At 48.5% G+C, this 19,152-nt stretch overlaps 1 protein-coding gene and 1 pseudogene across 2 annotated transcripts; one reads left to right on the top strand and one right to left on the bottom strand.

Moving 5' to 3' along the window:
• Positions 1-413: 413 nt before the first annotated feature.
• LOC124660264 (two-component response regulator-like PRR1) lies at positions 414-4,033 on the bottom strand. 2 transcript variants are annotated; one of them, XM_047198078.1, is made up of 6 exons: positions 3,859-4,033; positions 2,423-2,584; positions 2,193-2,326; positions 1,904-2,071; positions 1,649-1,727; positions 414-1,532 (listed from the first exon to the last, which is right to left on the bottom strand). In XM_047198078.1, the coding sequence occupies exons 1-6, from the start codon at positions 4,016-4,018 to the stop codon at positions 682-684; spliced, it is 1,554 nt and encodes a 517-aa protein (XP_047054034.1). In that variant the 5' UTR covers positions 4,019-4,033; the 3' UTR covers positions 414-681. The 2 variants fall into 2 exon arrangements, with proteins under 2 accessions (XP_047054034.1, XP_047054035.1); XM_047198079.1 differs by lacking the exon at positions 3,859-4,033 and having other exon boundaries at positions 2,193-2,358; positions 2,423-2,533.
• Positions 4,034-10,067: 6,034 nt separating this feature from the next.
• On the top strand, positions 10,068-10,739 carry LOC124666511 (annotated as a pseudogene).
• Positions 10,740-19,152: the final 8,413 nt, after the last annotated feature.

Raw genomic sequence — 19,152 nt, 5'->3', positions numbered from 1 at the left:
GGGTAGAATTGGATATTTTTCAGCAAGGTCTGTTGAATCAGTAAGAACGTTCAGGCGCAAGTGGTTTGAAGCTCAATTGTTTAAAGTTCACCCTCCATCATTTACTCCATCGATGAAAATTAGTTAGATGTTCATCCTTCAAATGGTTGAGAGTTCAATATTAAAATTTTAGAATCGATAGTTGTTAGTACTGGAGCTGAAACCCATCCATTTTTCTTGGTAGAACTTCTTAGCAATGGAGCTGACATCTGTAATTCTTTTTGGTTCAAATAAATAAAGGTATCATGTTGCTCCTTTTTGTAATCTGCCGCGGTTGCCTCAGCAGGCAAAACAGTGCAACGTTGTCTTTGGATGGTGCTCTTCAACGCGCATTTGATGAACACAAAAAATAGAGAAAATGAAACTGAACATTATGAGCAAAGAGAAAGAGGTCATTACAATTAGTGTAATAATACGATGGTCACAGAGTTTGCCATAATGTCATGTGCATCACAAACGAGTATAACTAACTTACATTGTCAAAATACAATTCCCCCCAAAATGTCCACAGTAATAATCATAATAGGTATGCCACAGGTTCTTTCGGGGTGGTGCTGAGTGTTGAGGATGTATTCTGTGAGCAGTCACAAGATGAGCAATGATCATATCCACACCATTTCACACATAAGATGGCTTTTCAAACTAATCTGGTGAAGAAACCATCACAACCTCCCTGGATGATGGATCGTCGTCTTCATAATCAGAGATGTCATCTCCAGTGCTAATTATATCTGCATTGCTTGCCTGCCTAACAAATTGACCTCTCACCCTCGGCCTCGTTTCAGCAAGTTTCTTCCGATTTACATACCTCACCTTCTTATCAAAGCAGCGATCCTTCCTTTTCTGTCTGAACTTGGCAAGTGCTGCAGCCCTCCTGTCAGAGTGACTATGTGTTTCCTCAGGAATCGGTGTGCTTGATACCGGTGGCCACACATTTTGCGTTGACAAATGACTGGAATGTACACTCATACCAGCAGGATTGTACTGAAATGATGGCATCGTAGATACACCATGGCCATGGGGATAAACATTGTATTGATGGAGGAATGCTGGTGGTGTATGTGCTTGAGCAGTGTTTATGTTTCCTTGAAAATGTTGCACTGAATGAAGTGCCATGCCATGCTCTACCATCCCTGGATAATAATATGGGAAGTGATATACAGGAGGAGTTCCTGAAACATCTTGTTGGCCTTCATTTCTTTGCTCCGGATGCAAGTTAGAGGAAGAAAAGCATACCGAAGGATACTGCATAGGCATGTCAAAAGCTTTTTCATCCCGAGTATTTATACTGCTGTTAGTATCAATTCTGTCAGTCGCGCTAGAGAAATCACCCTGGTGATCCACAATATCTAACTGATTACCCCCTCTCTGTAGTTCATTATCCAATGGGGTGCTGGTTGGAGTGCTTTGCTTAACATACGCTAGAAATGCAGACGACTCAGCAAACCTCAAATTGGTCTTTATTGGGCGTGAAAACATTCCTCCTGAAGATGCTGGTAAAAAGATAAAGCTTTAGAAACCAGCTGAAAACTATGAATGAGTAGTTAGCATAATAGGGGATAAAACAACGACAGCTGAAGGGGAAAATAAAGGTCAGACATGCACTTACATGCTTTATCGCCACATTCAGTAATGCTTGGTAGATTCTCCAATTCTTCTGTCTTTGGGGGATCAGCAACCGGAGGAGACTGGAGATAGCAAGAAATGTAAGGGTTTAGATCGGCATCTCGTCATTATATAGCATATGTGGTTAAAAGGACCATTTAAGAAGCAACACAAAAATCTAAAAGAGTTAAATACACAGAAAGAGAAAACTACTACTTGGACTGCTGTAGAACTTCGTACAGATAAATCAATTGATTACCTCGTATTCCTGTTGATTCGAGGTATTTATTTCATGATTTCTGTTTTCTTTTGGCCTATCATACGTCTCGTCCGAAAGGAGCGTGGTACTATTGGTATTGGCGTCACTAGGTTCTGATAGCACCAACTCAAGATTGTCAACGAAGAAGTTTTTCTCTGCCAAACCAAGCTGCCAACACCAACATTCAGTTTCAAGAACAATTTCTTACAGTGCAGCAGCAACAAGCATACGCATACCAGCCTAGAACATGGTTTTAACACAAGTGAAGTCGAAACAAATTGCCATTTACCATCCGTCTGCGCCGCCACACATGGGTCCAGAGGTTGAGCAGCTCATTCATGCGCAGCGGCTTGACCAGGTACTCGGCTGCCCCTAGCCGCAAGCACTTGACAACGACAGAAACATCGTCTCTGTTGGACATCACTGCATGATCCCATTCGTAGGACATATCATCACTGCAAAGCATGGCACGGGAATTGGAGCGCTGGAAAGAGCTGTGGAACTGGAAGGGCGGCTTACTGATGATGGGGATGTGGCGCAGCTCCTTGTTCCTGGCGATGTACTTGAGCATCTTGAAGCACTTGGAGACGGGCAGATCGACCTCCGCCAGGATGATGTCCGTCTCTGCCCCCTCGCAGTTGAGCACGTTGATCACCTGCCGTGGGGACTTGGCGCAGGTCACTGAAACATTAGGCAGCCACAGCCAACAGATACACCATTAGAAAAGAACATGAAGGTACGACACCGTGCTAGCAGTAGTAATTACGTCCACAGCAAGCAGCAAATAAAGTCTTAAAGCCTAGTATATCTTTACCTACTAATAAAGGAAGTAAGGTTTCTTTCCTTTTTTCGTCCAACTTAGAATTACTCCAAATGTTGACTGAAATTACATCAACTACCACCGTCTAAGAAAATAACAGTTCGTGTCGCTGGATTCCTTCCTCTGCATTGTTCTTTCCTGGCTCCCGCCATGATGGGCCACGAGCTGCGCTGCTGGGCTAGCTCCACATCCGACCCATCGAAATCGGAAGCCTAACCCATAGCTATAACGGTGTCTAGATGGTTACGATTAGTACCACCTCGCTTCATTTTAGGAAGATTTGCCGGTTCATATACGCAGGTTTCTGGATGTTGACAAGCCACGTGGGAAAAAAGCAGCAGCAAAGTCTAAGATCCACCAGGAAGGAATTGGCTCACTGAGGGTTTGGTAGCAGCCGGAAGATTTGAATCTATCTCAGACAGGGAAGGAAAGGCGAGAAAGGAAGCAGATCACTCTAATGGATTGCCTCAGACGGAAGGAAATTAAGCACATGGATTGAGAGGCCGGGAGGGGTTTGGTGGCGCTGGTAAGTGCGGTACCAAAGCGGGGCCTGCACAAAATTCCTGAGCTGTTAAGTGCGGTGCTTAACTGAACTACTTCCATTTTTTACTCTATGTGTTCAATGAATTTCCCACGAAAGCAATTTCGACAGATTCGCTTCATTCCATTAACACAATTGATTTTAAGCATGTAGTAATAAATTTTTTTGAGGAATCTAGGAAATAATAGCTTTTCATGGCGCGGCTTCTTTTCTCCACCGATGCAACGCGTGGGCATTTCCTATCTATCTTTACCTAATAATAAAGGAAGTACGGTTTCTTCCCAAATTTCCGTCGTTTTTTTGTTTGTCCATATTTTCAAGACAAAATACATACAATACCAGAAGCAATTTAGTTGACGACACTTGAGAAAAACATATTCTCAAGTATACAATTTAGGTGACTGAGATTTATGGATAGTGTTAGACACCTAAAAATTAACAAAAACATATTCTAAAATATTTTGATGGTAGTTGCATTCCAGTAAAATAATATCCAGTAAAAACAAATCCGCCGCAACTGGCGGGCATATTTGCTATAGTACTGATTAAAATGGAAAACGATATAAACGGCCTAACTTCCTAAGGCGAACTGACCTTGGTAGGAGCAGTTGCAGAGGAGGCGAAGCACATCCTGGGAGCTGTCGGGATCACTGTCGCAGAGGAGGATCCTGACCTTGCTCCGGTCGACGAAGGGCTGTCCTCCTCCCCCTACCCCAGCGCCGCCGCCGCCAACGCGACCCGCCTCGCCGGCCATAGCCAAGCCCACGCACGATCACCAGAGACTCCTGCCGGCGAGCTCGAATCAGCAGCAGAGGACGTAGACGCTGGAGGACGAGGCGGGTGTTGGATCTGCGGACGCCTCCTCCTCCATCTGTTCCGCCGCCGCCGCTTGTGCCCCCAATCAATCAATCCGGCTCCCGGCGAGCTCCCGCGGCCGGGGTGTAGAAGCTGCGGCCAGTCAGGCAGCAGTCTCGGATGCTAAGAGCGGCGGCCGCGCCCGGCGGCGGCTGCCTCCGCCCGTCGCAGTCCGGCCCGCTCCATTATGTGCGGCTATTCTATTCAGGGCGGTGGCTGGCTGGCTGGCTGTGGCGACGGTGAGATGTCCACTCCTAGATATTTTCGTCCACCTTTTCTCCTCGCTTTCCACAATTGGGTGGGGGAGCACGCGGCCTGCCTGGCCCCGCAGGGGAGAAGCCGAGCCGAGCCGACCCGGAGCCGCTCCGCGGTACGGGCTCCGGGCAAGCCGGAGCACGCGCCGCGCGATCTGGTCCGCCCGTCGTGGGGTTGCGTCTCACGCCGTGGCGACACGAGCGCCGGTGATCTTTCCCGTGAGAGCGACGGCAGCCGAGGCTCGAGCCTCGGGACTGAGCGAGCCGCTTGGTTAGCTGGGTCCCAGCCTTGCAGTCGCTGCTGACCGAAGGAAGAATATCTACGGCGCTTGCGTGTCGAGTTTAAAATCGCTTAGGGCATCTCCTGCGGGCGACGTAGAGTCCGAAAATATCTGCGCGCGTCCGATTTGCGTCGGTTGAAATGATCGAAATTGATCGCGCGTCCGTTTGCGTCGGGTGTGGCTCCAGCGGCACGATATATTTTTTGCGAGAATCATTTTTTATAACATGAAAACATAATTTACATAGTTTAACACATGAAAATAAACCCTAAACTCCTGCGCCTACTTCTCCTCTTCGCTGTCGAGCACGATGAGCTCCGGTACCGGCCACGGCCAGTTGGAAACCGGCGGAACGTACGCCGGGCGCGCCGTCCGTGCTGGAGGTGGAGCCGCCCAGGGCTGTGGCTGTGGCGGAGGTGGAGGCGGCCAGTGCTGTGGCTGTGGCGGCGGTGGAGGCGCCCAGGGCTGTGGCTGTGGCGGCGTTGGAGGCGGCCAGTGTTGTGGTTGTGGCGGCGGTGGAGGCGCCCAGGGATGTGGCGGCGGAGGAGGAGCCCAGGGGTTGTACGGCGGCGGTTGTGGCGCGGCCGAGTCCTGTAGCGCCAGTCGTAGGGCTTCATCCTTCGACAGGCCCGGCGGCATGAAGCCGGTGGCGTACCGGGGCAGCGGCGGCTGCATAGGTCGGTCGTTCTCGGAGACGAGGAGGCCGAGCTTCGCCATCTCGTCGTCGTCATGTTGTCCGGGAACTCGAACTCGCGACCCTCCGCCATGGCCAGCTGCCATTCCTGGAAGACGACCGCGACGTAGTCGTCGCTGTCGTCCTTAACCTCCTCGTTGTGGTACGCTGATGTCTACGCACGCTTCTATTCCTGTAGACAGTGTTGGGCCTCCAAGAGCAGAGGTTTGTAGAACAACAACAAGTTTCCCTTAAGTGAATCACCCAAGGTTTATCGAACTCAGGGAGGTAGAGGTCAAAGATATCTCTCTCAAGCAACCCTGCAATTAAGATATAAGAAGTCTCTTGTGTCCCCAACACACCTAATACACTTGTCAGATGTATAGGTGCACTAGTTCGGCGAAGAGATAGTGAAATACAAGTAATATGGATGATTATAAGTAGTAATTGCAATCTGAAATAAAAATGGCAGCAAGCGAACATGCAACAGAATTTGTTGGAAACGGTGTTTCAATGCTTAGAAACAAGGCCTAGGGATCATACTTTCACTAGTGGACACTCTAAACAATGATCACATAATTGAATAAATAAATGCTACTCTCAAACACTCTCTTGTTGGATAACAAACACCATTCATTGTGTAGGGCTGCAAAAGCACACCTCAAGCACACCTCAAGCCGGAGTAAACAAGCTCCACAACGTCATAAATGAATCACACACGATGCGCACACTGTCACCATCACACCGTGGAGAGTGAATCCGGAGTTCATATTAATGTAACCTCTAGAGTGCATAATAGACAAGATTAACATCTACATATTCAACTAGATTACAAAGCTCATGATCACATAAAGATCACACCATGGGAGAGAGAGATGAACCACATAGCTACCGGTAGAGCCCTCAGCCTCGGGGGAGAACTACTCCCTCCTCATCATGGGAGACAGCAACGGCGATGAAGATGGCGATGGAGTCGATGGAGATGGATTCTGGGGGCAATTCACCGTCCCGGCGGCGTGCCGGAACAGAGACTTCTGTCCCCCGAACTTGGCTTCGCGATGGCGGCGGCTACGTAACTTTTCGTGGAATATGACTGATATCTTTAGGGTTTTCGCATCTGGGAGAATATATAGGCGAAGGGGCGATGTCGGTGGAGTCCCAAGGTGGGCTCCCCACCTGGCGGCGCGGCAGAGGGGTGGACCGCGCCCCCCTATGGTGTGGCCAGCTCGTGGCCCCCCTCCGTCTCTCCTTCGGACTCCGTGAAGTTTCTGGAAAATAGGGACGTGGCCTTTTGTTTCGCGCAATTCCGAGAATATTTCCTGTGTAGAATTTCTGAAACCAAAAACAGCAGAAAACAGGAACTGACACTTCGGCATCTTGTTAATAGGTTAGTCCCGGAAAATGCATAAAAATGATATAAAGTGTATATAAAACATGTAGCAATTGGTATAATATAAGCATGGAACATCAGAAATTATAGATACGTTGGAGACGTATCATACGCCAGCGCCTCGATGTAGTCGTCATCGTCGTCGTCGTCGTTCTGCGCACGCGTCGGTGCCTGGTGCGCACGCGTCGGCGCCTGCTGTCTTCGAGGACGAGGCGGCGGTGGACGGTCGAAGGGAAAGTCCATGTCGCCCATGAAGCCCGCCCGCCCTCCTCCTCCGATCCCTCTCGGACACAAGATACGTGCGCCAGCTGTCGGAGTCGATGGCGTACGCCGCATCTCGGCGCTCCTATCTGGCTCGCGCGCAGGCACGGGAGGGACGGGCACCCGACCGTTGCTGAGCCGCAAGCCGCCAGGCAATTGCATGCCCGACCAGGCAGCGCACGGCGTCCAGTTCTCATGCATCAGCCTCCCCACCGTGACGGGCAGCGACACCCTCTGCGTCCGCTCCTCCTTCTTGGTGACGTTGTCGGACGCCTCGAAGTCATTTTCTTCTTTCCCATGGTGTTGCGGCGGCGCGCGACAGTGGAGGTGGGAGTGGAGGTGTAGGCGAGGGCAAGAACTATGCCGGTCGACTTTTAAGGCCGGCCGCGCGCGGGATACGATGCCATTGAAAGCGGCGCAGAAGCCAAGCCGCCGCCCGCGAGTGCGCGCACAGAACAGGCAGCCGCGACATTGAAGGCGAGGCTGCGGCGCAGACGCGGAAGCACTGGCCGCGGAAGCGATGCCCTTGATACAGGGTCGCTTCTAGGCGGGCCCGTGGGGGAAGCGAGCGGACGCTCGGCGTGACCGCGCAGCGTCCACGGAGACGCAAACGTGCCGCATATTTGCGTCGCGGCGGACGCCCCGGACACGATGCATCGCCCCCGCTGGAGCTGGGTGCAGACGCATTTCCGATCCGCGCGGACGCAAACAGTCGCACAGCGTCCGTTTGCGCCGCCCCCCGCTGGAGATGCCCTTAGCTTGTGGGTCATAATTGACTTTTTTTTCTCACAAATCTGAGCAAAAACAAATGGCTGATCTGACCCCTGGATGAAACAATTTCCTAATATGACCCTAAATCCCTAATGAGGCGTTATCCCAACAGCATCTCGATGACCCCGACGTTGGCAACCGACGGTGCTCCTACGATAGACCTACAACACGAGGACGTCGAGGGCTTTGGCCCTAGGCATGGCGGTGGTGGCCTCCTTTTCCGTTGGAGGTGGTCGGCCGGTTGTTTGTAGCGGATCGCTCTGATCCCTCATATAGTCCCGACAACGAGTTGAGGAGACGCGATTGCCGGTGAAAACCAAGCTTCGACTTCGCTCATGGCGGGCGATGGCGACATGCTCTAAGTCGCTACCTTGTTGAAAGTGTCACCATTGCAACCTAGGTCAACTCACTCGGACTACTACGAGGAACCCTAGATCTTTCGGATCGGACAATGGCGGCGCTCTCAGCGTCTTTCTCCCTCTTGAAGACATGGTTTTGGAGTAGCTACCGGATGGTGGAGGTAGGAGGTGGAGTGGAGTTCTTCTAACGCGTTGACGATGGCGAGTATAGGCGGCGTGGTGCAGAGGGGCCTCGGCGACGACTATAGTGTGTTGGGCTCGCAGATGGTGGACATGTTGTCTATCGCCATGGTGGTGTCTGGCATGGGCTATGCGGATCTCAGCCCTGAAGATGGACCAGCGTGATAGTGACGACTTCTTTGTCGTGGGCATGAGGCGCTCGCAATGAGTCTGCTAGACCGGATGAGTGCTCCCGTTTCTCTTAATCAGTGTCTCGGGTATGCGATGATTCTTGATCCTAGTTCATGGTTTTTTTTTCTTATTTCAGTGAATGAATCCCTGTTGTCATGATCTTCTCACATTGCCGTGTTTGGTAGATGTTATGTGATGACTTCGGGTTATTTAACGTATGATCCCTTGTTAGACTTTTGATGAATAAATGAATAAAAAAGCCACATACATCGATTGATGTAGAAGTTGAGGCCTAGCTTCCATATCGAAAGAAAAGTAAAAGCACTCGACCACAAGCCACCCATCACCGATGATTGCTTATGTGTTCTTTTTATTGGCATCGATCTGCAAAACTTCAGATCCATATTTGGTGGCGGTGAATTCAGGGTTCAAATTTCAAAATGTTTTTGCCTGGCTCAGATTTGGCAAAGGGTTGAAAAGAAATATGCTGATGGTGTACGTGGACAAAATGGTCGACGAGGAATATCTTAATCTGGGCGATTTACACAAAAATAATCCTTTGTTGCAACTATAGCACAGACTGACCCTCTGGGCAAACTATTTCACTCATCTAACCCTTTTGTGTGGCGCCCCTCCCATGGGCGCCACACATGCCCGAGTGGCTCCCGTACCTGCGGCGCCACTCTCCCAGCCGACGTGGCGCCCTGGACGCTGAGCTGGTGCGCCGAGCCGACGTGGTAGGATGTGTGGCGCCGCTCCCATCGGCGCCACACATGCACGTGTAATTGCCCAAAACATACTGTAAGACAAATCGCTTGGGACTTAGCCGTTTGGCGATGCTCTATGTGTGGCGCCGATGCCACGGGCGCCACACATCCACTTAAGTGTGGCGCCCGCGCCCAGCCCGACCCTCTTCTTCTTTCTCTTCCTCTCTGCTTCTCCTCCCCCAACTGCCGCCGCCGGCCGCCCCTCCTCCGCCCCCCACCAAATCCTCCACGGATTGGACAGATCTGGCCGGCCAAATCCATCCCCATACAATCCTCAAGGTATTCCCCTTCGTTCCCCTTCGATTCATCCAAGATATGCTCCGATTTAATTCAATTTAGACATGGAACCTAGATTGGAAATGTTGGTTGTTGGAATCTATATTGATGTGTATGTATTGAAATTGATAGCCTCATTGTATGCATGTGTTTGAACCATAGATTTGTTGGAACCATAGATGTAAAATTTTGCTAGATTTGTACATGAACCCTAGACATGGAAACTAGATTTGAAATGGCTATGTATGTGTTGAAATGGCTATGTATGTGTTGAATGTGTATGTGTAGGAATCCTAGATATGTATGTATCCTAGATTTGTGGAGGAACCCTAGGCATCAAATTTCATGAATGTGTATGTGATGGAATAACTCATATTTGTGATTGAATAACTCATATTTGTTAGGAATGGCTCATAATATGGTGTGTTATCCCTAGATAAGTATGTATATGTATGTATGTATGTGATGTATGTGTGATGACTTATTTGGATATATTCTCATGTATGTGTTGCTCATATTTGTTAGAAATGGCTCATAATATGGTGTATTTGTGTAAACATGTAGGATGGTGTGGCTCCTAGATCAAGAGTATGACAGGGATCACCGGGCTTTTCATATGACGGAGAGGACAACGGATCTTCACCCTTTGAAGATTCGTTACCATGGCACAGTGGATATACCGTATGACGAGAGGTACACGGAGTTCATCGAGCCTACCGGTTTTCTCCCGTTCATATCGCTTGTAAGCCGTGGGGGGCCGAACATGAACGCCGCGGCACTCACCGCTCTTGTCGACCGGTGGAGGCCGGAGACGCACACCTTCCACTTGAGGGCCGGCGAGATGACCCCTACTCTTCAGGATGTTTCCATGATCCTTGGACTACCTATTCAGGGCTAGCCACTGTGTATGAACACAGCTTCTGATGGGTGGCGTCAGCAGATGGAGGCGCTTATTGGCAGGGCTCCTCCGCTGCCAGCAGATCCAAAGGCGAGGGCTCCCGGCGGCGCATCTTTCTCTTGGATTAGGCTTAATTTTGGACAATGCCCGGAAGGGGCCAACAGGGACACTCTGAGGACGTACACCCGCGTGTACTTATGGTACATGATTTCGAGGACTCTCTTTGCTGACAGTGGTGGGAAGCTGGCCCATTGGTGTTGGCTCAAGGCGCTTACGGTGTTGGAGCACCGGTGAAGTTGGGGAACAGCGGCACTTGCCTACCTCTATTGGCAGGTGATGATTTGTTGTATGTACTATTCTTCTATAGTAGTGTGCTAGACAAAGTACTAACGAAATGTCTTATGTACGCAGTTGGAAGAAGCTTGTCGCAGGACTGGGAGCGGCGGTATTGGTGGAAACTTGCTCCTACTTTCCGTATGGAGCTGGGACCGCCTATCAGTTGGGCGGCCCAGGATACTAAACGCGAGGCCATGGCCTCATCACCATGAGAACCTTGATCGGGAGCCCACTGTGTGGCGCCCATGGCATCGGCGCCACACACGTCAACTTATATCAACTTTGGGGTCGAAAACATCCAGGGGCTCCGGACGATTAGTCCTTAGCCGTTTTGGCGACCCTGTTTGTGTGGCGCCCGTGCCGTCGGCGCTCATGGCATCGGCGCCACACAAACAGGGTCGTCAAAACGGCTAAGTCCCTGGAGAAATGTCTTACGGTATGTTTGTGCAAACATAAGTGGATGTGTGACGCCGATGCCACGGAGCGGCGCCACACATCCTGCCACGTCGGATGGGTAGCACACCTCAGCGTCGACGGCGCCACGTCGGATGGGTGTGTGGCGCCAGAAGCACGGGTGCCACTTGGGCATGTGTGGCGCCCATGAGAGGGGCGCCACACAAAAAGGTTAGATGGGTGAAATAGTTTGCCCGAGAGGTCAGTATGTGCTATAGTTTGACAGAAGAGTTATTTTTGTGTAAATCGCCCTTAATCTGCGACCGCCGGCGCTGAATTAGAGGCCTTTTAGGTGGGGCCATGTGCGAGCTGAGCCAGCGAAATGAATTCTGAAAATGGGAGGAAATCAAATGAGAGTTGAAGGTGCTAGGTAGGCAGTAGGCTGGCCACGACACGGCCTCGCGCCGTCGCGCACATCTCTTCCCGGCGCGCCCATACCTCAACTCGACCACGTGCGGCAGGGTGGCCGACTCCCGTCCCTCCGTTTTGGATCAGCCCGCCGCCGAACAGTTGCTTGTGGACATGCTGCGCCTGCCCCGGTCGAGAAAACCTGATGAAATCGTGCAAAGAACAGGGGCATGAGCGCTAGGTCTGCATGTTCAGTGTCGTATGCCTCGTTCCGGATATGGTAGACTAAAGGTACTCCATACTATGCAATGAATATATTCTACTAGTAGTGATATCGATTTAACTTCATAGATGTTGATATAACTTTCTGCTATATCTGGCTAACACATTCATCTCCCACCCTCATACACACGATCATATTTAGGCTTTGTTGGGCACTAAAGTTTTTTGTATGAATTAGTGGGAATAATTTTCTGAAGTATTGGATGAAACCCATACCTTGACCTAATCCCATAAAACCCCATTCCACCAATCCACCATATGGGGATACAGTATTGGGGATTAAGAAAAGAGTACAAAACATAAACTAGCTCCTGTACAAATATGTGACCAACAATGCCTCTATTTCTAACTCCCTCTCTTAACTATAACTTTTCAAGTTGGAGTTATATTTGAACTACTCCAACGGGGAGAGGCTTTGTAAATCCATTAACAGCTTGGTCCTTTGAAGAAACAAATCGAACTTTCAATTGATTGTTGATAACTCTCTTGAATAACAAAAGTGAAAATTGATCTCAATGTACTTAGCTCAAGCATGGAATACATGACTTGCTGATAAATATGTGCGTGGCACCCAAATTTTCACGCCGTAATCACGGTGGATGAATTAACTTAACTCGAAGTTCTTTAAAAGTAAAGACTAGACCCAGATTATTGTTTACATCAAAGAAAATCTGGTATGCCAAATGAACAAATCATAACATTATGAGTATCCTGGACCGTTGCTAATGAGTTTACTTGGACACATGGATTTCATTGAGGGACTTCACTATATGAAAATAGAGACATCATTTTAGTTGTAGTGGAAAAAAATCAATAAATATTGGCACTTCGTTTCCGCGAGACATCATCAAATCAATGTGAAGTGAGTGGCCAAAGAATTCATTGCAAATATTATTAAGTTGCATGGTTTTACATCTATGGACATGATCTTTACCAGCACTATGTGGGATCTATTCAAACCCAATGGAGTCAAACTACACTTTACCACTTCCTACCACCCACAAACTGATGGGCAAATAGAGAGATTGAATCTGTGTCATCTCATCTTAAAAATTATTCGAGAAATATGGCATTCTTATAGCCAAAGCCTTGCGGGGGTACCTTTTACACTTCATTTCACACTTCTCTAAACACGTCACCACCTCAGATTGCTGAAAAATTACTACACCAGAGGACAATCAAACTGACTACATCCCAATCTCTACCACCGGAGAGAGATAGCTCAGGCAAAACTTTATTAAAGCACAAGAAAAGATGAAAATCTAGGCTGACAAAAGAAGATCAGAAAGAGCATCGAAAATTGGGGATATGGTGTACTTAAATATTCAACCATATAGTCGCACCTTCCTAAACATTCATAGATGTCTGAAGCTACATTCGACAACAATACATCCTATAAACCATTACTGCCAGAATGCTGGAAACTTCATCACATATTCCATATCCTTCAACTCAAGAAACATCTTTTTCGATAAGGACTCAAGAAACATCAAGGACGTATGGCACAAACCTTGAGCAATTATGGAGCGCCAAATCGTTCCTAGAATACAAGGATCCGTAGTCATACCGGTGGTCCAATGGGAGAATGGTCCAACCTATCAACATAATATAAGAAGCTACAAGGGAGAATATAGTTTTCATCTTGAAGGTCTTTTCTGGCTTTCATCCTTGAGGACAAGTCTGGTCGTCTCAAACGGGGGATTTGGTAGGGCCCTACTACTCTGGAGTCTGGTCGATGAAGAACACTAGTTCATTTCTTTCTTCATAATTATAATTGTCCAATGACTTGTTCAGTATGGTGTCTACCATATATCTCTCATCCAACGACTGAGATCGAGGACGTCATGCTCGACCTGGCACTGCCTAGGCAGTCAAGCATCGGTGTTTGAAATGCAACAACCCCGCTTTACAACTGGCACTTTGGAAACTCACTTGCTCACTTGTTTGTCCCGACTTCCCTCCCTATTCAGATCGATTTCTCTCGCTTTAGTTATGTTTGTAATCTTGGGTTCAAACCCTAGCTGTGTCTGTTGAGGTTAGGCAAACATTCATATGTAATCATGTATCTGTCGTTGCAATAGAACTTTGAATCGTGTCCTATTTCATGTGACTGTAATTCTTCCGCTAAGTGAGTGATTGTTAGGTTTGACTCTATCACTGCCACTTGAATTGGGGGAGGATGACTCACCGGTCTGTGAGAGCATCTCCACCGGCGGCCACTAAATAGGCGTAAGGTTGGCACTCGTTCCCTCCATTTGGGAAAGGGTTGCCCACTCCAGCGCTCCCAATACGGTTGACGCCCCAAAAATATGATTTTTAAAATTCTCTTACAGGTTACAAGATTTTGCATATAGTTTTAAACAATAATTCAAACAACATTACATAGTTCAAACACATAAATGAATTCACACAATAATCCAAATTAACATACAAATTCAATTATTCATACAAGAATTCAAATAAATTGCAATTCAACTTGTTCAAAAATGAGTCAATGTTTCCTCCCCTCTCCTACAAATGCTCCACTAGATCATTTAAAGTTGAGTGTGAACCTATACATCTAGGATTTCTTGATGCATCGCACGTGAAAGTTCAAAGATGGTAAACCTAGAGGGGGGGTGAATAGGTTTCTACAGATTTTAATTCTTTCTTTACAATATTAGGCTTTGCGGAATATAAAGATGAGCCTAATGCAAACTAGGTGAAACAACCTATATGAGGATACAAGTAACTCAAGCACGAAGGCTCTCACAGGAAGTTATAACACAAGTAAAGAGTTCGGTTAGAGATAACCGATAGCACGCGGAGACGAGGATGTATTCTTGTGTTCTCTTCCTTTGCAAGAAGGTACGTCACGTTTGGAGGGGTGGAGGTCCCACGAAGGATTCCCCACGCCACGAAGGCTCACCCTATTCTCCGGAGCCTATCCCACGAAGGAATAGCTCTCTCACTTGTGGTAGACTTTGAGGTAGCCTCCAAACCTTCACAATCTTGTCGAGATCAAATCCACAGCCCGGATGCTTCCGGACCACTCTTGCCCACCTAGGGTTTCCAAGGAACCCTAGAGAGCAAGCTTCTTGATGAATACAAGGGGGAATGAGATTTGGCTTGGTAGAACAGTAGATCGGGTCCTCCTCTATCGTTTCCCCGGAGGGATTTGAGTTTGGGTGGAGGAGGAGGGAGATCTGAGGCTTTTGGTGTTTCTAGCAATGGAGTATAAGAGAAAGAGCTCAAGAACAGCTTGTAGTGTAGTGCCTACCCTTCAGAGGTAGGAGAAGGGGTATTTATAGTGCCTACCCCTCCGGTTGCAGTCAGCGCAGAGCTCGGTCGGCGCCGGAGCGCCCGGTCATGCACCCGGTCGGACCGGGCCAGGGACCGGACCCGCCGGTCCAAACCGGGCGGCAGACCGGACCTCGACCGGGGGCAACTCCGTGTCTTCCAGTACGTCGCCCGGAAGGCATCAACGCAGGAGCCGGTTGGCACCGGAGCGCCCGGCCATGCGCCCGGTCGACCGGGGGCAGATCGGAGCCTGCCGGCGCACGAGCCGGCCCAACCGGGCCACTGACCGACTGCCTGCTGTAGACCCCTTTTTGATTGTTGTCGAAGTGGGGGGGGGTCTCCCTTAGCCTTCTTGTTCCTTTGATACACCATTTATGCCTCTTTGGCTAATACCTGGGATTATCCTTTCAAACATGTATTAGGCCAAATACTCTAGCACGGTGTCATTGTTACCAAAATAATGGATAAGGGTAAAATACCCTTACAATCTCCCCCTTTTTGGTATACGATGACAAACCGAGCTAGAGTCACATATAGATATTATGATAAGCTCTAAACCTTGATTCCATGTAAGATATTACGACAGCTCCCCCATAATTCGTCCATACACGAATTATTCAAAGTAGCAAATGGTTCTTGAGAAAGCAAAGCAAATAAGCACAAGCCATATAAGAAGCAAATAAAGCAACACCCATGGCTTGTGACAACCAAAGAACCTCGTGATATTCTAGACTCTACTCTCTTCTCCCCTTTGGCATCGGAACACCAAAAAGGCGAAGAAAAGAGGAGAGATGCTAGCGCTCCCATCAGTAGAACTCATGCCCAAGGGAATATGAGCCCTCGCCATCATCATCCTCATCCTCATCACCTTCAGCTTCTTCATCATCATCATCAGCATCAGCAGGGGCACGAGCAGTCCTAGGGGGAAGACCACCATGAGCATACATGGAGAGGTCGAAGTTCGGGAACATCTCATCAGTAATGGGAGGCATCTCCCAAGCAGGTGCAACCACAGGCTCCATCTCAGGTCCAGAAGGAGGAACAGGGACATTCCTTGCAGCCATGAACTCATTCTGTCACCTCCGTGTCTCCTGGTTCAAAGAAAGACTTTGATGTGCAACATCATTGGTATTCTTGCACATTTGCCACAAGCTTGAGAAGAAGCGAGAGGCACCGCGCTTGGGGCGCCTAGAGTAGCTGGAGCTAGCTGCATGATCATGTCGTTCCTTGGAACGGCGCTCAGAGGGCATCATGGCAGGGACTTCCGGACGTGTGTCCTGAGCGGGGAACTTGAATGGTTCCATTGTGATCCTTTGATCTAGCGTGTTGTTGGGAGGAGGTACCATCTTGTTGATGAGCCTCTGAACGTAGTGAGCATAGTTGGGAGTCATGCAGCCCAGAACAGAACGCTTCAGTTCACAGTGAATGAGATCACAGCCATCAATTTTCCTTATGTTGTCAGGATGGCAATAGTACATCAGATTCAGGTGGTAGTTCCTGACTTCACTAGAGTCGCCTGACTTGCTGATAAGACTCTCACGGAACATCTTGGCAAGTACAAGATAAGAGTAATACATCCCAGAGATAGTGGGAGGACCAGATGTAGGGTTCGGGGGATAGCAAAAGGAGATGTCACCTTTAACAAGCTTAGGCCGAGAATGAATCTTGAACCCTTGAGCACGGCCACCACCAAAACCCATGGCTTCACAGAACTGAGTATAGGTGCATGAGTACTTCTCTTTGCCAGTCATCCAAGTTATAGTGCGATCCTCATCATCATGGAAGAATACGGTGCAATGGAATTGACGGACAAGAAGGGGACAATAGGTGCCTTCTCTTTGGTCATCATCGGGCTTCAGGCACACAAGATCATACAGTCCCAACCCCTTCAAGGTATCGACCACAAAGCGGTACTTGGTGGCTTCATGCAAGGCAAGCTCTTCAGTGTTGATGGCCTTGGGCATCACAATAGCACCATTCTTCATACACTCTCTAGTGTTGTAGAAATCATCCCATAGGCTTGCTTGAGTCTTGGTCCAGAAGAACCTGTCCCCACCAGTGTAAGTCCGTTGCACAAAGCGATACAGATTTTCCTTCCTCACACTTTGCCAATCACGAAGATGTGATGCGCCCACATTGTAGTCTGGCACTATTTCATCATCATCTTGGGCTGCGTGTTTGTCTTTCCTCTTAGAGCCAACTGTCTTGCTTCTTCCCCCAGCGGAGCTGCCAGTGTCAGTAAACTGAGGTGCTTTAGAAGGCACACGGCCGCTAGAACGGCGTCCTGCAGGCACCGTAGACTTTCCTCTCTTTGCAAGATTGCCACGGTCTTCACCACTCCAATCACCTGTGAATGAGCAAATAGAGCGAGGATAGCAGTGGGGTAAGTGTACATGTCATCAGTAAATAGGGAAGCCAAAAAGCACAGTATATATTCAAGTGTTTTGACAGAGTTGTGCGAAAACTGGGCGACCCGGCGTATGGTCCGGTCAAATCGGACGGGAGATCGGGCTGTCCGGTTGCCCATCCGGTCGACCGGGCCACGCGCCGGACCGGCCGGTTGACCGGGCCAGAGACCGAGACTGTCGAATTGTGAGATGTTGCCCAGAAATTCTACCACAAAATCATGAAAAAACTCATAAACTTGAACATAGACTATAGCAATAGAGTGGAATAGGTGCATAGTGGTGTGAGACACTCTAATGGCATGAGGACTTACAAAACCTAACTCTAACCCTAGGTTTCTCAACTTTTCCTCAAGAAACATGCAATGTGTGAGGAGGACTTAGAGAAAGAGGGAAAGGGAGAACAATTTACCCGAAGACATGGTCCTCCTTGCTCAAGGGAACAAGAAGAACACCTAGGTAGGGCTTGAGAGCCAAATCCCCAATATCTCCCAAAGTAGCTTGAGAGGGACCAAATCCCTTGGTGAAGATGATGCAAGGGTCCCGATCTATGATTTGGTGAAGTTTGAGAGGTTTCTAGTGGTGGGAAGGCCCTAGAAAGAGGTGGGGATGATGTGGGCGGCGGCCATGGTGTGTATGGTGGAAGGGGGGAAGTGAGGAAGAAGATCCCCGAAGGGGTAACCTCCTCCCACTTAACCAGCCGCACGGCTGGTGTGCCGCCCGGTTGACCGGGCCAGGCGCCGGCTGGCCCGGCGCAGAGGCCGGTGCAACCGGGCCAGAGACCGGCCAGTGTTATTCTACCCAGTTTTGTCTTGTTTTGCCTCTTTTTGCCCCTAATCTTTGTGTAAATGTGTATGAATGCTCAGATGATGACATGTACATATAGATAGATAGACGATGATGAGATGAGCATAGACATGGGGTTAGAAACACAAAGTTCTCTAGGCATACCCATTGGAGTAAAAATCCAAACAAGATGTAAATAGCAACAATGGGCATGATTCGAAATATATATCAAGAATCATAAGTCATTTTGAAGTGATTTTTGCAATAAGATCATTTAGCCTTATATAGTCAAATCAAGTTGCAATTGAGGCTTAATGAGGGGCGGGGATTACTCCCCCTATGTGAAAGCGCAAATGTCATGAGACCTCGAAGAGACATGCTTGGGTCCATATAATGACATTGGGTCTATCTATGTTGCACACATAGGTATGCATCATACCAAGACATGGTAAGATGACTATCCCCATATGTGTTGTGCCTCTAAGCTAGATAGCAAGATAAATGCAAGAATATAGTGCAAGAAGTTATTCAATCTAAGTTTTTAGGATCAAGAATACCAAGTTCTCCTCTCAAGTTAACAAATCGGGCTTCATCCAAAGGCTTAGTGAAAATATCCGACATTTGGTAGGTTGTCCCCACATGAGTGAGATCAATGTCCTTATTGGCAACATGGTCACATAGGAAGTGATGGCGAATGTCAACATGTTTGGTGCGACAATGTTGAACCGGGTTATTGGCGATCTTTATTGCACTTTCATTGTCACAAAGAAGAGGCACCGTACCAAGAGACACACCATAGTCTTTCAAAGTTTGCTTCATCCATAACAATTGAGTGCAACAAGATGTCGCGGATATATATTCGG

This window comes from Lolium rigidum, chromosome 6 (genome assembly GCF_022539505.1).
Source record: "Lolium rigidum isolate FL_2022 chromosome 6, APGP_CSIRO_Lrig_0.1, whole genome shotgun sequence".
NCBI lineage: Eukaryota > Viridiplantae > Streptophyta > Magnoliopsida > Poales > Poaceae > Lolium > Lolium rigidum.
Note: the sequence above shows the minus strand (reverse complement) of the source record. Positions and strands in the feature narration are given on the sequence as shown.